This window comes from Eptatretus burgeri, chromosome 2 (genome assembly GCF_056783735.1).
Source record: "Eptatretus burgeri isolate ZD-2024b chromosome 2, Ebu_testis_v1, whole genome shotgun sequence".
Lineage (NCBI taxonomy): Eukaryota > Metazoa > Chordata > Myxini > Myxiniformes > Myxinidae > Eptatretus > Eptatretus burgeri.
In genome coordinates, this window is record NC_140962.1 from 26106396 (window position 1) to 26119747 (window position 13352).

The following is a 13352-nucleotide window of genomic DNA, read 5'->3' on the forward strand; positions in this document are numbered from 1 at the left end:
GAGAGCCATACTTTTACTGCAAGAGGGGGGAAGTCAGTAATCCAAGAGTAGAATTAGCCTTGGATTGCATAGGCAGTCAGTTTGGAGAGCAAGGCAGGATGCCAGACTATCGAAAGCTTGAAATATGTCCAGAGAGACGGCCCTGATCTCGTGTCTGCCATTGAGGACCTCCACCATTTTTGGGATAGTAGAAGCAGCATGTCCAAGGTAGAGTGACCAGTTCTGAATCTGAATTGATGGTCTGACATGAGGCTGTTGGAGAAAAGGAAGGATTATATTTCAACTGTGATGATGGATTCCTTGACCTCAATGATGATTAGAAGTAACCTAATTGCACTGTCGTTAAAGGGATCTGGTTTTGCAACTTTTTAAGTAATGCTGTGATGTTGGCTGGTTTCGACGCAGATGGAAGATGACCTATGGTAAATGACAGGGTGGAAAGAGCGGAGAGAGGAATTGCAAGAGTAGCAGAGCAGATTTTTAGGATACGTGAGCTGGTGCCATCCGGCTCAGTTGCAGAGTCAGTCAAGAAAATTTTCTCCCTTTTCAAGTGAAAAATACATAATTCAGGAGCAGTTGGGTACAACTAGGAAAGATGGACACAGAATTGTATTGGCAATATTTTTATGTTGTTTCTCTGGAATAAGCTCATCGAGTGGTGGGTCCGTGTCCATCCGTACGTACATACGTACGTCCATTATCATTTGACTTAGACATCTTCTCACAAACTACTCGTTTGATATTGACCAAATTTGATACGTTGCATCAGAACAGTAAGGCTCATGGGTTTGTGCTCCTCATGGCCATATCTACCCTGTAAGGGGGTTCACAGGCCCCTTAAAGGGGGTTAAAAAGGGGGTTAAAAATCATCTTCTCCGCAACAACCTGAGCGATGCAGACCAAATTTGATATGATGCATCAGAACAGTAATGTTTCATAGGTCGTGCTACCCATCTGGATCCACCCACCCAAACGGGATGAAAGGGGGGTTTCGCTTCAAATGCAGGTAATTTATTTTAAAATCTTCTTGGAAACCCACGGCCAGATGAAGATCAAACTCTTCATGAAACATAAGGACCATGCCATTAACTTAAGTTGTGCTCCCCGTGACCGTACCACATCAGGAAGGGGGGGGGGCATGGCCTCTTCCCCAAAATCCCTCAATTTCACCCCGCCTGTTGGGAAAATATCTGTCAGTCCACTATGGGGCTATTTTTTTAATTGTAATGCGACTTTACAGCTTTATGTCGCTCTTGTTATGTATAGCTTGTGTAAGGTGTCAGTCAGTAAAAACAAAACAAGAAAAAATCCCATGATGTCTGTCAATTTTATCCCCCCCCCCCCAGAAATTACAAATTGCACTCTGGAGGAAGGGGTTAGGGACGCAAGATTTTGAAGCAAACACAGAATTGAGCCATTCAGCCTTCTCATGAGCAGAGTTGACAGTGGTGCCATTTGAAGTGAGGAAAAGGATGGAAGGGGAGCATATTCCAGAGACAGACTTAACAAGGTGCCACCAGGTTTTAGAGAAAGGAGAGCAATTTGAAAGTTCATTGTTGAGGTTGGACAGATTTTTTTTTTTCTGTCTCTCCTGAGACTGGACACACACTTGTTGCGAGCTTTTGGAAATGCACTGATATTGCTTTTGATCAAATTTGCCTTCTGGCAAGAGAAGGCAAGTTGTTTGAAGGCAACTGCCTCACGACATGATTCTGTGTGCTGGATCTGAAAGGATCCGTATGATAACTGCATTCAAGATGCTATAAAGTGTTGAATTGAATTGACAGGTTTTGAGGGATTTTAAGTGCTTGTAATTTGAAAATTACCCTTGACTTTGTAGAGGACAATAGTGTGTGTGTGTGTGTGTGTGTGTGTGTGTGTGTGTGTGTGTGTGTGTGTGTGTGTGTGTGTGTGTGTGTGTGTGTGTGTGTGTGTGTGTGTGTGTGTGTGTGTGTGTGTGTGTGTGTGTGTGTGTATATATATATATGTATATGTGTATGTATATATATATATATATATATATATATATATATATATATATATATATATATATATATATATATATATATATATATATATATATACCTTTACTAATGACCCATGCGCCAGTACAACTTGCTGTAGCTAAATTGGCTGAATATCTGAATGGCCTGTCATTTCACAGCATTATCTCATTTCCTTTGTCATTATTATTATTATTTCTTAGATCATGAGGAAGTTTCAAGCAGCACAAAGACTGGATTATCTCTGTGTGTGGTTTCCTTGGCTCACGGCTCGACCTGCCCTTCAGAACATTCCACAATGGATCTTCTGCGTGCATATGTATTGCTTGGCCTGATGGACAGGAAGATGAAGATGTTTGGTAAAATTTGACAACATTCCCTCTCCACATTAATACCTTGCCTTTTTTTTTTATCATGTTTGCTTCCCTGCTCTGTTTGTTTAACATCACAAATTAAAATCTGCTGTTGACATCATATTTCTTATTTTAGCTTCTAGATTCTGTTATTTTTCTATCCTCTTACCAGCCATTAAATACGCTTTGGGAGAAATAGAGTTTAGTCTAGGTATCAAACCTCCATGGCAATGACCCAATCTGTGAGTATAATCCAGGAGTTTAGTCAAACATGCTGCACACCAAATTCATCCTCATGAACAGCATTTTCTTTGGCCAGTCACAATGGAATGACCTTTTGTAATATCTTGGTATACGAGCACCAAAATAATAATTTATGAAACACAATCTATCAAGCAAGCACTGAGAAGTAAATATATCACCTGCCATTAGTGAAAATAATAAACCCTGGTCCACTGTTTGTTGTTGTTGTTGTTGTTGTTGTTTGTTTGTTTTTTCTTATTTGCATCCATTTGCAACTATTTTACAGAATTTCAATATCTGCTTTCATTGCTATGTGGATCCACTAACTTACTTGTCCACTGAACCTAATGAAGTGCTTTCTTCTGCAACTCTGAATTCCTGTGTCTCTGAAAATCGGTCATGGATGTCCGTGGACTTTCTAAAACTCTGTTGCTAAAACTGACAAGCATTGTCCTCGTGTGTCCTCAAACATCAACCCAGGATGGTGAAACTCGGGGATCACCACCTCATCTCTCCTTTTACATTTTCAACAAGAAGCGAATACTTCGATTTCGCGCGGCTGGGGGCAGTAAAAGTCTCGGTTAAGAATGATGAAACAATTTTGCAGTTATAAAATTTAAATGTAGACACGGTGAATTTCCATGCATTATGGGAAGAGTTGTGACGTTGGAAAAATTTCTATTTATCGCCCTCAGATCAAAGGGACGTACGCGGCCATAAGTGTGACAGAAGACACAGGACAGAATAGCCAATTGTAGAACAGCGTGATGTCGCTGCGTTGTAATAATCACTTCTGTCACCAAAAAAGAGGAAGAAATCACTTCCACAAGACGTTTTAAAAACAATTCTGGTGAAAAACAATGAAAAATCAACAACTAACGGAACAGGAAGATTATCACTTCCTGCTCAGAAAATCAACTTCCGGCGTCACACAGAAAACGATTCAGCACAAAAAAACGTCGCTCTTCCGCATTAACCCCGCCCACAATCCACCCGGCAATCTCCGTCCACATCATACCCAACAATAAGTGTGACAGAAGACACAGGACAGAATAGCCAATTATATAACAGCGCGATGTCGCCGTGCTGTAAATATGTCACGATGGACCTAATTTTTTCCTATTTTACGCACATTGCTTAAAGCCGTTAAATCTGCACAATACTGCTAAAATCTACTCATGCCGTGATCAAAGGACTGCTGAAACTTTTTTTCATGCTCTCTCTCTCTCTTTCTCTATCTCTTTCTCTATCTCTATCTCTATCTCTATCTCTATCTCTATCTCTATCTCTATCTCTATCTCTATCTCTATCTCTATCTCTATCTCTATCTCTATCTCTATCTCTATCTCTATCTCTATCTCTATCTCTATCTCTATCTCTATCTCTATCTCTATCTCTATCTCTATCTCTATCTCTATCTCTATCTCTATCTCTATCTCTATCTCTATCTCTATCTCTTTTTCTCTTTCTCTTTTTCTCTCTCTCTCTCTATCTCTATCTCTTTCTCTTTCTCTATCTCTATCTCTCTCTCTATCTCTATCTCTATCTCTATCTCTTTTTCTTTTCTCTTTCTCTATCTCTATCTCTCTCTATCTCTCTCTCTCTCTCTCTCTCTCTCTCTCTCTCTCTCTCTCTCTCTCTCTCTCTCTCTCTCTCTCTCTCTCTCTCTCTCTCTTGCAGCTTACTTGGAACGTTACAGCCAAGCTCGTCAGTTTTATCGCATCACTCCAATCCTCAAAACCCATCAATGTATTTGCTCTTCCATGAGCCTTGACTATGTACACAAAACAAAAAATGGCTCCCAGTACACCAACCTATTTTCAAATATTGCTGAGAACATTTGAGAGAAACATCAATTGGTTCCTACAATGGATGAAATCGACCAAATGTTTAAATCAGGTTTTCAGAAAAATGATGGATACGACATTATTTATGTTTAATCAGGAGAGTGATTGGAGAGTTTTAATTAACATTAATTGGACAGGTTTAATCACTGCTTACCTTCACTCGTTCATTCCTCTTTTTTTCCCCACCTTTGGAGAAAACTCCCACACCCTCTTCAATCCCACTCTTCCCTCCAGGTCTTCATAACAGGTGTTCACCACCATTCCTGATCTTCCCTGATCCAAAACCACGATCTTTTCTACCCCTACTAATCCACCCCAAACCCACCTCCTTCCAATTCCCTGCTTTCCTTCCTGAAAGTCCCTGTCATGTCCATCTTGTTTACCCTGTGTACTCCGCCTCATCCCTCTCCCTTCCACTGATCTCCTCATGTCTCTGTACCACACTTTTTTCCTTCCCTCTCTCGCCACTCTTGTCTGTTCACGTGAACTGCTCCTCTTGTATGTTCTGTGTGTTAGCTCTCATACGAGCCTCGACAGTGTACACCAAAAAAAACCACTTTGTTTATTATGATGAAGTAGAAGAGATCTTAAACATCTCCATTTGTCTGAATATCTCTCTCTCTCTCTCTCTCTCTCTCTCTCTCTCTCCTCTCTCCTCTCTCCTCTCTCCTCTCTCCTCTCTCCTCTCTCCTCTCTCCTCTCTCCTCTCTCCTCTCTCCTCTCTCCTCTCTCCTCTCTCCTCTCTCCTCTCTCCTCTCTCCTCCACGTCTCTCTCCTCTCTCCTCTCTCCTCCTCGTCTCTCTCCTCCCTCCTCTCTCCTCTCTCCTCCCTCCTCTCTCCTCTCTCCTCTCTCCTCTCTCCTCTCTCCTCTCTCCTCTCTCCTCTCTCCTCTCTCCTCTCTCCTCTCTCCTCTCTCCTCTCTCCTCTCTCCTCTCTCCTCTCTCCTCTCTCCTCTCTCCTCTCTCCTCTCTCCTCTCTCTTTCTTTTTTGATCCCTGTCCACCCCTAGCTTCTCACTTGCTTAAGGGTTTGCTGGAACCACTACTTCGCTTTCCTGAGCTGGCTGTTGACATCAGAAAAGCAAAAGGGTCTCGCATCTTCCAACTCGTCTCCAAAGATGGTGCACAAGAAGATCAAGGCGATGAAGAGAGCCCAGGGGACAAAGTGGAGAGAGTGTTTTCAAAGTTGAAGGCCTTACTTGCTTTTGTCCATGAAAATATACTTGGTTAGTTGGAATACAACTTCATTAATTTGGAATACGATATCTTTATGCTCTGGAATACCACTACTTGTGATTTTTCAACTCTGAGGGAGCATCTATGGGAAAACTTCGCTTCTAAATAACTAGTTTAAAAAATATAAAATGAAATAATGGATTGTCTGAACTTCGTCACTATCGGCCTCGGAGGGACCAACCCTGATGGTGTGGTCCAGAAGCTTGAGAGTGAACTTCTTCCAGGTTTGAATTATTGAAATAGGTGGGTTTGTTTGATCCTCTGAAGAAACAATGAGAATTTGTGATGTCTCTGATATGAAAGACACATTCCAAGTGTATGTTCAAAATCTGAACCTTTCCAGCTCAAAGAGGGAAGCCACTGCTGCTGGCCTGTTGGTGGCATGTGGGATCTTGCAGTATACTTTGGAGTCCTCTGCGAAGAGAAAAGCATGGTTTTCCAGAGCATCGGAGAGGTCATGAATGTACACTAGAAACAATTGGACTCAAAATGCAGCATTGTGGCCACTCCTGCTTCTACTGGAGAATTGCATTGAGACCAATGTGCTGACAAATGGAGGAAATGTGAACTGGATTTGCACAAATGGAGGAAATAAATAAAACCAAAGAAGGTGGCTTTTTATTCCACAGGCAGAAAAGCTTTAGTCAAATACGTGAGATGCGTCCAGGGACATGCATATATTGCTTTATATTTGGGACCTCCATCAATTGCTAAAAGAGAGAAGCAGCAGAATATCCAATGTTTAGTGGCCGGGACAGAATCTAAACTGATGGTTACAGATCAGGCCGTTTAAGGGAAGGAAAGATTTTGTCAGCTGCGATGATTGATTCTATTACTTCGCTTTTAATTGGAAATATGATGACCTTCGTGTATTTGAAAGGATCTTGTGTATTTGAGGGCTGTTGGTTGTCTTCCAAGGAGATGGTAGGTGACAAAAGGAGCACAGGCTGAAGTATGCAGATAGAGGACTAGACTTCATGGCATTGTGGTTTGAGCAACTGCTCCCGAGTCTGGGAGCTCAGCGGTTCGAAGCTGAGTCCTACCAAAGACTTTAAAATTGGTATGTGTTGCTTCCTCACTTGGCTCTCACCATTTAGAGGGTAGAGCACAGCCAAACCCCGTCGGTTGGCATCCGTTGAGGGATGGGAAGTGTGATTTCTCCATGAAGTGGCTTGCTTACCGCGGAGAGAAAAGTTCCGCCAATGGATGGCGCTACCAGCACCCATTGTGTTCTGGGAAGAAACTTTTCAAATTTCCGTGCCTCACCATCAGGTCAACGACTGTTTGTCTGTCAAGTCCTGTGTTGTCTCGCTGTGTCTCTCTTTCTCTCTCTGCATGTGAGTGTGTGATTTTTGGTGTGTGACAGCTCTAACATGAACCTTCATTCCTGGAGAACAAAAAAATAGAGCAGGATTTGATGATTTACTGATACCTTCTGGGTTTGTTGCTGAAGCAGAGTACATGCTGGCCATAACTTCCTCTGTTCTTGGCTGAAAAGTCAGTGTCCAGGAGACATTATGTATGAGGGCATAAGGTGGGGAGAGAGAATGGTGAATTTGGTGCACGAGATTTTGATGCAAGCCTTGTGAGTGGAATCCGCTGTTATTTTGAACCTGATTATACTACTACATCCGCATGCTACGATGTTTTTCACATTTGTTTGAGATATTGTTTAGCTTTCCAAATCACCATTTGAGGTGAGATATAGGATTGAGGGGGAGCACATACAAGAGAGAGAGAGAGAGAGAGACAGACCTAACAAAGTGTCACCAGGATGTTGAAGATGGAGATTGGTTAAGGTTTGCCAGATATTATCTGGCTTGCCTGAGGATGGACACATTCATTGCGACCCTTCTGAAATGAATTAAGTTTTTCCTCAGTCGGTTTAGCTTTCCATGATGAGAAGGCAAGCTGTTTGAGTCCCTCCCTCACCACAGGACTCTGTGTCCCAGAGCCGAGAAGATGGAATAAACCTATGCATAAGAGAGTTTGATTTAAAGCTTTTTTGGGCAGAGTTGATATCGGTTACAGAAAATATTGAAAACATCCTTTTGTGAGAGGGCAGATTATGGTCACTACCAGATAGTGACTGCAATTTGGCTGGTTATCCCCTCAGTTAGACTGAGCGAATAACCAGACTCTGTGGAAATGTGGTTCTTTATCTACAGCCAAAAGAATTTGTACTTTTGCAAGAACATGGTCAGAGGAGCCAAGTGAGGTAAAGGAGGAACTGGAGATGTTGGATGGAAAGTTTGTCATTACCAATTTGAGAAGGCAGAACATACCATGAGTGAAGGTCTGGATTTGGATGCTCACAGATTAGGTCATTCCTATGAATTCCTATGGATGGTGGCTATTAGTTGTCTCTGCTGGCAGAAATAAATGTATATGGAGGAGTCAATGTTGGGTGGGCAGTACATCTCGCAGACAAATATTTGATGGTTGTGGGGAGGAATGTGCAGTTTTTGGAGAGTTTAGTGTAGAACATGGGTAACTCCGTATGAAGACATTGAGAAAAATGCAAATCCTGCCACTAGGGTGGAGATTTTGCCTCTCGTTACAGAATTTATCACAGACGAGCAGCACAATTCGGTGATGATGCTCCATCACTAAAAACTGTGCACTCCTTGTGAGTAATGCAGCTCAAATCGTAACCGTGAATGACAATAAACTGATTGGTGTCTGGGGTACAGAAAGAATGCAGAGGAGGGGGTGTGGCTGAGGTCACATCCACAAACATTGAAAGAATGAATGCCTGTATTGTGGAAGATCCTTGCATATTTAAGTGGAAGTTGGAGGTCTTGATGAAGACCTCTCCACCAGGAGCAATTTTGGAAAGTGGAAATGATGCTTGATCACCATCTGGGTTTTTGTAATGTCTCGGAAAATGGTATTGTCACGTGAACTACCCACATTTCTCTCCAGTCGCCCAAATCCTCGAGGATAAGTGCTGTTGCTGCATAGTTATCATTTTTTTTTTTTCCAATTGGCAGCTATTATCATTGGAGAGCTCGAGCTAGACCGTCATGGTTCATTTTTCATTCTGGTTACTTTAATCGACGACATCATTCAAGCCAACAATTTCCAGATGTCGTCCCAAATAACAGGTCTTTACTTTTCAATTGTGACCCACAATTGACTGAGGCTGATTTTTTTTTTCTTTTTCTTTATTTTTTTAATCCTTGAGAATGTTGATAAGATCTTGATAAGAACATCTTTTGTCTCTTTTTGCTTTAAAAAGGTGACAACTGTTTTTCATTTTAAAAAAAGTGTGTGTTTATGTTTATTTTTTTTTTTCCTCTCGCCTTTTTGTTGTGGCATGTGTAAAAATAATATATGCTAAAAATTGGGCAGTCATGTCTAACCTGGCATACAATAATTTACAATGTACTTGTACTATATAATGCACATATGAAAGAGAAAGAAAGGAAATAGAAACAGAGAGAACGTCAAACCAACTTGTATTCACAGGAGCCTGTTTGCACAATTTGGTGTTGCATGTCTTTCATGTACATAGTTGTGTGTTTAAATCGTGCAACACATTCCAAGTTGGCTGTGAATTGGTGAACGAGCTTGAGTATTTTCACTTGCAACCGACTGCTTTCACTCAATCAAACAAATGTGTTGAACAACAAATTTTGAAGAATTGCCAGATTACTTTCTGGGGAAAGACAGAAGATTTGGAAGTGTGGAGGCAAGCTGCAATCCTTAATTTTCACTTCAAATTCAGGAAGGTCACCGAATGATGGATAGCAAAAGACCACATGCTTAATCAAAAGGCAGCATTGTGGCCATTGCAACAGAGCTCATGGAAAACTACAAGGAGATGATTTCTTGAAAAGGATTGTAACATCAGATGAAACCTCGAGGGTCCATTGTTTTATGCCATTGTCAAAACGAGCCATCGTGGAGTGGAGACATTCTTGGTCCCCTCCACCATAAAAATTCAAGGTGCAGCTGGGAAGCTTATCGCAATAGCGATACGGGACCTTCATGGTTCAGTTTGTGTGGAGTTGCTTGAACGTGGAAAAACCATTGACGGAAGTGAGACGAACAACATGCAGGCTGCAGCCATGCATGCTTTCTCAGGTCCTGACTTTACTGTGCAAATATTCTCATTCTCACACAGCAAATGTGACCATGACTTTTGCAGACAGATTATGAAGTTGACAATCACTCCCACTGCCCACCTTGTCCTCGTGCAGATTAAGTCTGTTCACATTGTGATTTCTCATCCTTTGAGACCGCTCATAACATCTGAGTAGCAGCAAGTTGAAGAAAGCATGTATCCTGAAATGGCTGTGTGCCTGTTCCACATACTTCAACACAGATGGCATCAATGCTCTGCGACATTGATAGCACACGTTTGTACATGTAGCAGCAGAATACCTTGAAAATATTTGAGGCTTCATCAGTCACCTTGTAATTAAGTCCATATCAACCTTGAACTATCATCATGTTGTATAATGCGCGCACACACACACACACACACACACACACACACACACACACACACACACACACACACACACACACACACACACACACACACACACACACACACACACACACACACGATACGATTTTATTAACTATGTTGGAGAGAAGTTAGTGTTATGTACTGTAACAATGAGTGCCTTCTCCTCCATATTAAAGTTTTTATTTTTACTTTTTTCCTTGGGTTCCTCACAAGATGAGCCACCACCATCTGCGGATTGGCAGGGCAAGAATCCAGTGGCGATGTTGGGTGATGCATTATGGTTGCCCCTGTGTGATGCAGTCATCAAATACTGTTTGCTCCCAGCCATTCCTGCTCACAGTTCAAAACTTCCGAGCTACTCTGCTGTAAGCAACACATATACTGCTTGACTTCTTTTTTTTTTCCTTTTATTCCATTGCTTGAGGGTCTTCCCTCAGGCCTACTGTTATCCTTATGAATTATTTATTTGATACTAGCAAATACTACCTGTCGCTTTGCTGATGGGAAAACTAAGAGAGGGGATAGAGAAAAAGAGGGGGAAGGAGGATGGGGGAGAGAGAGAGGAGGGGTGGGGGAGGGGGGACAGAGCGAGGAGGTGTGGGGGAAGGGAAGGCAGCATGAGGGGAGGGTCCTTCCGGGCATTACCACCGTCCAGAGGCAGGGAGAGAGAGATGTGGGAGGAGGGTGCTACACTCTTAGGAGAGAACAGAGTGAGGATGGGACGGAGAGAGAGAGAGAGAGGTGAGAGGAGGGGAGTTAACAGAGAGAATATGTTGTACTCTATGAGCAGTGCACACACACACACACACACACACACACACACACACACACACACACACACACACACACACACACACACACACACACACACACACACACACACACACACACACACACACACACGCGCGCGATATATATTTGTGCTTTGCCGATATCGGCAGTTTTTTGGTAATCAGCATTGGCTGATTGGAGTCAGTTTAATTACCGACTACAGTACCCACTAAATACAACCCAAAGCCAGCACTCCAACAAAACGGTTGATAGGGAACAGCTGGCTTGGCAAGCAATTAGCGATCAGTTATAACACTCCACTCGGCGATGCCCGGAATGTCAAGCAATGTCAGAATTGGACAAACGAGCACTTTTTTTTAGCAGTTGGAACTGCTGCTAAGGTCAATTCTACATTATAATGCAGACATTCGGCTCAGGTGAAGAGATTTTAGAGGTTATGGTATGTGCGGAAATTAAATAAAGTCAAGGACACTGGTGTCTCCAGGTGTTTATAAAAGATTCTAAGGTTTAAAGATGAGTCATTCGTTGATATGAGTGAAGAAAGTGAAAAAAAACATTCTTGAGTGCTTTATCTTTAAGAAACCGTTGCAGCCTGTTTCAAGTTGAGGCTTTGTTGAGCATACCAAAAAAATGGTGAATTAAGACACCAGCAAGGGAGAGCAAGTTGACCAAGGATGATGCTTTGATAAAGGATAATTAAATATGGTCATTAATTATATTCAAAAAGTGGTGTTTAAATTTACCCAAACACCCAGTTTTCATTCATGCACTCTCTTGGAGTTCTGTTAGTATGCATGCTAGGTTTCATGGTTTTGGACTTATGAAGGAGACACATACTGACTTGACTGACGCACATTGACATTTATCATGATAGATGTTTCTTTTTTCTCATGTTTGTCTTTTCTCCATGGCCATTTGATATGTTCATTTCATTGGAGTAAAATTTCGCATTTTTATTGTTTTTGTTTTTGCATGTTCATTCAACCTTTCCCGTCACGTTCTACATTTCTTTCTCCACATCTTTATAGCTTCATCTCTGGTGGTGTATACCGTTTTCTCTCACTGTATGCACCGCAATGAGCATGGAGAAAAGAAAGAAAACCAGAGAATTGTCTGAGTAGGTCAGATACAAGATTGTCGCCAAGCACGGACAATCTCAAGACTACAAGTCCATCTTCAGAGACCTTGATGTTCCTGTATCCACCGTACGCAATGTTATCAGGAAGTTTAAGGCCCATGGCACTGTAACCAACCTCCCTGGACGTGGCCGCAAGAGAAAACTTGATCGAAGATTGCAGCGAAGGATTGTTCGAATGGTGGAGAAAGCACCTCGATCAACTGCCAAACAGATTCAAGCTGACCTTCAGACACAAGGTATGAGAGTTTCAACTCGCACCATCTGTCGCCAACTGGATGAAAGGAGGTTCTATGGTTGGAGACCCAGGAGGACCCCAATGCTGAGAGACAGACACAGAGACATGAGAAAGCCCAACTTGTTTGCCTAAACACACCTGAACAAGCAAAAATCCTTCTGGGAGAATGTCCTGTGGACAGATAAGACCAAATTTGAGCTTTGTGGTAAAGCACAACATCTCTATGTTTACAGAGAACAAAATGAAGCCTTCAAATAAAAGAACACCTTCCCTACAGTCAAACATGGAGGAGGTTCAGTGATGTTTTGGGGTTGCTGTGCTGCCTCTGACACTTGGTGCATTGAATGTGTGCATGACATTATGAAATCAGGAGATTACCAAGGCATTTTGGAGTGCAATGTTCAACCCAGTGTCAGAAAGCTGGATCCTTGTCAAAGGTCATGGGTCTTGCAGCAGGACAATCACCCCAAACACACTTCAAAAAGCACCCAGGAATGGTTCAAGACAAAACGCTCAACTGTTCTGAAGTGGCCAGTCATGAGTCCCAATATAAATCCCATTGAAAACCTGTGGGGAGATCTGAAAACAGCAGTTGGGAGAAGGCACCCTTCAAATCTGGGACAACTGGAGCAGCTTGCACAAGAAGAGTGGGCCAAACTGCCAGTAGAGAGGTGTTGGAAGCTCATTCATGGCTACAAGAAGCGCTCGACTGCAGTTATTTTGTCCAAAGGTTGTGCTACCAAATATTAAATCTGGGGTGTCAATAATTTTGTAAATGCCATTTATTTTTATTTTCTGAATTAAAAAGGACTAGTGCGTGCCCGTATGTGCGTGGCCGTACGTGCAAAAAAAAAAAAAAGAATTGTGACGTCAATTGTGACATCATATCACCGTGTCCTGTCATTGGTTTGGTAAATAAATGGCCATAACTTGGGAACCACTTGTCCGATTAATAGCAAACCCTGAAAAGGCACATACTCAGGTCCCCAGCAATATACGTGGCAAGTTTCAATTAGATCGGATGAGG

At 42.2% G+C, this 13352-nt stretch overlaps 1 protein-coding gene across 3 annotated transcripts in view; it reads left to right on the plus strand.

Moving 5' to 3' along the window:
• The window catches only part of ZW10 (zw10 kinetochore protein), a 99995-nt gene that overhangs the window by 24294 nt on the left and 62349 nt on the right, over positions 1–13352 (plus strand). The window contains exons 7-10 of one of the 3 annotated variants that reach the window (XM_085866328.1): positions 2207–2362; positions 4280–4348; positions 5455–5670; positions 10374–10525. In XM_085866328.1, the coding sequence (XP_085722454.1) occupies positions 2207–2362; positions 4280–4348; positions 5455–5670; positions 10374–10525 (593 nt within the window). The remainder of the gene's footprint in view (positions 1–2206; positions 2363–4279; positions 4349–5454; positions 5671–10373; positions 10526–13352) is intronic. The other 2 variants (XM_085866334.1, XM_085866343.1) reach the window with 2 other exon arrangements.